Source organism: Chiloscyllium plagiosum, chromosome 18 (genome assembly GCF_004010195.1).
Source record: "Chiloscyllium plagiosum isolate BGI_BamShark_2017 chromosome 18, ASM401019v2, whole genome shotgun sequence".
Classification (NCBI taxonomy): Eukaryota; Metazoa; Chordata; class Chondrichthyes; order Orectolobiformes; family Hemiscylliidae; genus Chiloscyllium; species Chiloscyllium plagiosum.
In genome coordinates this window covers 15,515,321-15,521,320 of record NC_057727.1, presented here as the reverse complement: position 1 = coordinate 15,521,320, position 6,000 = coordinate 15,515,321, and the positions used below count along the sequence as shown (strand labels likewise).

The following is a 6,000-nucleotide window of genomic DNA, read 5'->3' as shown; positions in this document are numbered from 1 at the left end:
AGCTTATCTCTCCACGCTTCAGGCTCTCTGCCTTTATGCCTGATGAAGGGCTTTTGCCCAAAACGTCGATTTTGCTGAAGCTCCTCGATGCTGCCTGAACTGCTGTGCTCTTCCAGCACCATTGATCCAGAATCTGGTTTCCAGCATCTGCAGTCATTGTTTTTACCTCCATACAGTTTAGTTCTGTCTACCAGTTACAGTTAAGGACTGGATTGTAACTACGTAGGACCCACATGGCCAGCAGTCAGAGTTGGTTAGGGTTAGCTTTGTTCTCTGATGATGGTGAGGTCCCACTTAAAAAACTCATTTCCAATAACTGCAGCATTTAGTGCCCTTCAGATGAACCTTAATTTGAATCATTAAGTTAAAATCTCTTGCCAAATAAATGTTATCAACATTATTATGGACAATCCTTTATTTTCTTTACAGGGTTTACAATTTATTGTATTATAATGACCGTAAGATTGGATTTGCTGCTATCTATTCTATCTTTGCAATTTGCAACGAAGTGAGGCAGATAACTTTGGTCCATATTTTGCCAAATACGGAAGCTGTTGCTTTGGAATGTGAGAATAAGTCATTTTTGGTTTGGGTTCTAATTAACTGAGAGTAGTCTTGCCTGGTCACATTTTAACAAGGTGCAAAGCTGCCACTGCAAATCTCAGAGGCGAAAAGTCGGTCTTTAATTGTGTGTGGTAGGAGGACTCCCAGGCCTCAATCTGTCATTTTTCTGGGTCTCTGTAATAAACTGTGTTGTTTTTGCTCAATGAATGATGGTCTATTCTTTCTCTTTCTATCTCTCTAGGGGCGTCCCTGGTAAAAAATGTGGAACGCTGATTTTGTCTGCTGAAGAACTGAGCAACTGTCGGGTCAGTGTTGGCAATATTTCCTCTGCTTTCTGAGTGCTCTGTGCATTGGCAATAGGAAATGTTATTTGTCAGATGTTTGTAAGCTCTCCAGACAACGCTCCTGTTTGAATGAATGGTTGCATGTTTTTCTTTGGTAAGGCAGACTGATCTGATGTGGCATCTAATAAAACAGACTTTTAAATGCCATGTGTTTATATCTAAGTCGCAGTGCCCCACAGCTGCCATAAAATTAACATGGTTCAGACACTCGCAGTAACTCAGGAAGCTGACAAGTTTGTAAGATTGTCAAAATAGCTCTCCTTGCTGAATGGATTCCTGGTGTGTGTTTTGCTCTATCTCTCCCCTGATGGCCATTGCTTCGGGATCTGCGTGACTGGCAACAAGAAGGGATCTAACACTAGAATCCATCCCTTTCCTGAAATAATTCTTCAGAGTCTGGCATTCCATCACCAATCACCCTTTATTTACAAATGCATATCCTCTGACAGTAGCACTGCCTCTCATTGCGTCAGGCATTCAGTGTCAAATACCCCTGACATTTATCCTTTTATGTCAGCCAGGCCTCCCTGACTGGACCAGATTAAAAGCCCCAATCAGGGAACTCATATTCTACAAGGTCCATCTGGCTAACCTCATTACAATCACTATGTTTCCCTCCAGTGGTTCTCTGAATCTTTTTGAACACTTCTCTCATACCAGCTGCCAGCAGATGCAAAGGATTACTCTACCCAGATCTAATTGTGGGAGGAGCAACTTGAAGAAACTGATTTGCTCTGACTCCACATGATGGCTTGCCAGCCGTGGATCAGCTGAAACCACAGTTTTTCCATGGTGGGAAGACAGAGTGGGCAATCGAGAATTTGACAAAATTTCACAATATCACTCCTTTTGATGATGTGGAAGTGCCAGTGTTGGACTGGGATGGACAAAGTCAGAAGTCACATGACACCAAGTTATGGTCCAACTGGTTTATTTGAAATCATAAGCTTTTGAAGCACTGCTCCTACATCAGGTGAAGTGGAGGGAACCATGCGGATGCAGAATATATAGTTGGAGAGATAATGGTAAGATAATTCCAGGTAATTAGGAGTGTCTATAGAAAGATACAAATGGTATGAATGGAGTGTTGACAGATTGAATAACAGTTCTGGGTTTGTAAAATCTTCCTTACTGCTCTGTTTTGACACCCTCACCTTGATAACTTCCTATTATCTCTCTCACTTAATTAGTTTGTACAGTTTTGGATTGCTTATTATTTTGGTTAGAACCTCATTCTGCTTCTCTTATACTTATCATGTTATTCCAGCCATTTGATTTGTCTCCAGCACCACCTTATTTTTGATTTTTTATAATTATTTCTCTGCCTTAATTAATCGGACAAAGTTAAAAATCACACACCAGGTTACAGTCCAACAAGTTTATTTAGGAATTCTACCTTTCAGAGTACTAGTCCTTCACCGGAGTGCTGCTACCTGTTGAAGGACTTCCAAATAAACCTGTTGGACTATAACCTGGTGTTGTGTGATTTTTAACTTTGCCCACCCCAATCCAACACTAGCACCTCCACATCTTAATTAATCAGATCATAGGTCATCCCTTCACTTGCTATTCAGCTGTGGACATTTTACTCACACCATCTGACACTTTTAATCACCTGTGAGGACTTGTTATTCAGCCTGTCGACTCCACTCACACTATTTGTACTGATCTGTTGACACTCTTAACTACTGGAATTATCTTGCCATTACCTCTCCATCTATAAATTCTATACCTGTGCACTTCCCTCCACTTCACCTGTGATTTCAAATAAACCTGTTGGACTATAACCTGATGTTGTGTGACTTCCAACTCATTTTGATGCAAGAATCTGTATACATTCTGCCCAAAGAAGCTATGAGAAAATTGAAGAGTAGGTTGTTTAGACTTTATTAGAGGAAGTGAGCCAGGGAGATGATGGAAAAATAAAAAAAAGTGACAAACCTATTGAAATGTAGAATCATATGGTGCAGAATAAGCTCTTCAGCACATTGAGTCTGTACTGCCAAAGCTACACTAAATCTACTCCAGTCCCACTGTTCTACAGTAGACCCATAGCCTTGAATTAATGACATTTCAAGTGCTTGTCCATGTTCCTTTTAAAGATTATGAGGTTGCTTACCTCTGTAATCAACCCCACAGTGGATTCCAGGCACGCACCACCCTCTGGGTGAAAATATTTTTCTTTAACTCCCCTCTCATCTTCCTGCATTTCATCTTAAAAGGCTTCCCCCTTGTTATTGACCCTTCAACTATGAAGAACAGCTATTTTCAAGGACCTTCATAATCTTATACACCTTTATCACGTTCCCTAATTTCTGCTCCTATGTCGTATGGTCTTATCGGGTTCTGAGGAGAAATGGAGTTGAGAAACTTATCAGCCATGATTGAATAGTGAAGCAGACTCGATGAGCTGAATGGACTAATTTCTGTTCCTATGTCTTATGGCGTTATGGTCTGTCAACCTTCTCTGCTCCAAAGAACCCAGACCGAGCTTATTCAGCCTCTCTGCATAGCTAAAGCACTCCATCCTAGGCAAATCTTCTGTGCAGCACCTCCAATGCACATCCTGCCTATAAGGCAGTGACCAGAACTGCATATAGTACTCTAGCTGTGATCTAACCAAAGTTCTATCCAGCTCCAACATAACCTCCATGTTCTTGTAATCTATAACTCATTTGATAAAGGCAAGTGTGCCTTCTTAACTATCCTCTTAACCTTTCCTGCCACCTTCAGAGATCTGTGGACAAAAACCCAGACATTCGTTTGACCTTCTAAATATCTTGATGTCCCACTTATCCCAAATTAAACACTAGACACTATAAATTATTCTTTGAGATATTAATATACAAGTGCACAATGGTGTTGTAAAACAGACAAAGAAATCTTATACAAATTCATTATATTTGCAATGACATCACAAACAGCAATTTACAGACTTAACTTCTTGATGCTTCAGTTAATATATGGAATAGACTGCCACCTTGTGAGTAAATACTGCCATAGAGTATGGGAATCTTAACTAAAGGCTCAAAGAATTAGGCTCCCCTCAAATATTCTAGGTTGCAATCTGAAGGTAAGTAACTAGTACACCTGGACTACATAAGTGTCAGGCAGTGACCATCCCCAAGAAAAAGAATGAAACCACTTCCCATTGACTTTCAGTTACATTACCATCACTGGGTCCCCTGTATAAACATTCTGGGGATTACTGCTGACTAGGAGCTGAACTGGACTAGCTACATACACATACCAGCAGGTATGAGACTGAGCACTCTGTGCCAAGTAACTTATTTGCTGCCTCCCAAAGTCTCCCCACCATCTAGAAAACCCAAGTAAGGAATGTGATGGAATACTGCCCACTGATTGTGATGATTGCAGCTCCAACAACACAGAAGAAACTCAATTCTATTTAAGACAAAGTATCCCACTTGATTGGTACCCTGCATACCAGCTTAACTGTTAACTTTCTCCATCACTGTCACAGCAATGTGTGCATCTATAAGATACACTGCAACAGCTCACCCCAAGGTTCCTTCAACAGCATTCTCTAAACCTGTGACTTTACCACCTTGAAGGACAGGGTCAGCATACACATGGGAAAACCACCAGTTGCAAGTTCCTCTTCAAGCCACTCATGATACCACTTGGATTTATCTCACCACTGCTTCCTATCATTGAGGCAAAAACCTGCAACTCCCTCTGGGTTAATGTGTACCAGTAGTTCAAGAAAGCTGACAATCACCATCACCTTCTCAAGGGGAAATTAGAGCATAAGCAATAGGAACAGGAGTAGGCCATCTGGCTTGTTGAGCCTACTCTGCCATTCAATAAAATCATGGTTGATCTTTTCCTGGACTCAGCCGCACTTACCCACCTGCTTACTATAACCCTTAACTCCTTTACTATTCAAAAATCTATCAATCTTTTCCTTAATAACATTCAAAGAGGCAGCTTCAAAGTTGTCATACTGACAGGGAATTCCATAGATATAATTAGGACATAAGCATTGCCAATGATGCTTATATCACACAAAAGAAAAGAAAATTTGACGGTATATTTTTTTGGTCTTCAATGTCCATTGTTTGTCCTCTTATGTCTGCTCAATTCCTATTCCTTTCTCTTTTCTAACTAATAATTTAGCTCTTCCATACTCCATGTCTCTGATGCTTTGTAGCAGCACTCTTTATATTCATGCTTCTGTGTCTGTGAAGCTTGCATTGTTTGAGTAATGTGTTTTTGTCTCTCTTATTCCCTTATGTACTTTCAATTCCCATTTATGTTTGATGTAGCTTAATGTAAATACTGTTTCCACAAGTGCTCTTACTCCCAGTGTGACTGGTTGAGGGAACCTCAAAGGAAGCAAAGTTATCCAGCCTCCTTTGTGCTTTGAGCTTTGTCACACTGTACATAGCAATAAACATATAAATTATTCAGGTAACCAATGCCACTTTTACAAAAGCATATGTCAAAGTTGATGTGGCAAAGACACGTCAAAATGTTACTCAAAGGTGCATCAGAAATTGGGGCTGGGACACGATGATCAGGATGAAACAATTTAACTTGTTCTTGGGAGATCAGAAAAGTGGAAGTTTCCTACTTAGTGTAAGGAGCCTGAACAGCTGATTATGGATTGTTAATCTGTTAGCAGCCCTAATGACTTTAGCGGCTATAATCTGGGAATATCGCAACAATCACACAAGCCTTTGAAGCCATTCAGCTGACCATGGCTGATCTACGTGGGCGGCACAGTGGCATAGTGGTTAGCACTGCTGCCTCACAGCGCCAGAGACCCGGGTTCAATTCCCGCCTCAGGCGACTGACTGTGTGGAGTTTGCACGTTCTCCCCGTGTCTGTGTGGGTTTCCTCCGGGTGCTCCGGTTTCCTCCCACATCATAAAGATGTGCAGGGTCAGGTGAATTGGCCATACTAAATTGCCCGTAGTGTTAGATAAGGGGTAAATGTAGGGGTATGGGTGGGTTTCGCTTCAGTGGGTCGGTGTGGACTTGTTGGGCCGAAGGGCCTGTTTCTACACTGTAATCTAATCTAAAAATCTAATCTACTTTTGTTTGTTATTCCATGATAACTACAATTA

The 6,000-nt window shown here is 41.1% G+C and overlaps 1 protein-coding gene across 3 annotated transcripts in view; it reads left to right on the top strand.

Annotated features, from left to right (window-relative positions):
- Positions 1-6,000, top strand: part of LOC122558872 (copine-9-like) — a 404,993-nt gene that overhangs the window by 278,104 nt on the left and 120,889 nt on the right. For all 3 annotated transcript variants that reach the window (XM_043707758.1, XM_043707757.1, XM_043707755.1), the window contains one exon: positions 806-869. In XM_043707758.1, the coding sequence (XP_043563693.1) occupies positions 806-869 (64 nt within the window). The remainder of the gene's footprint in view (positions 1-805; positions 870-6,000) is intronic.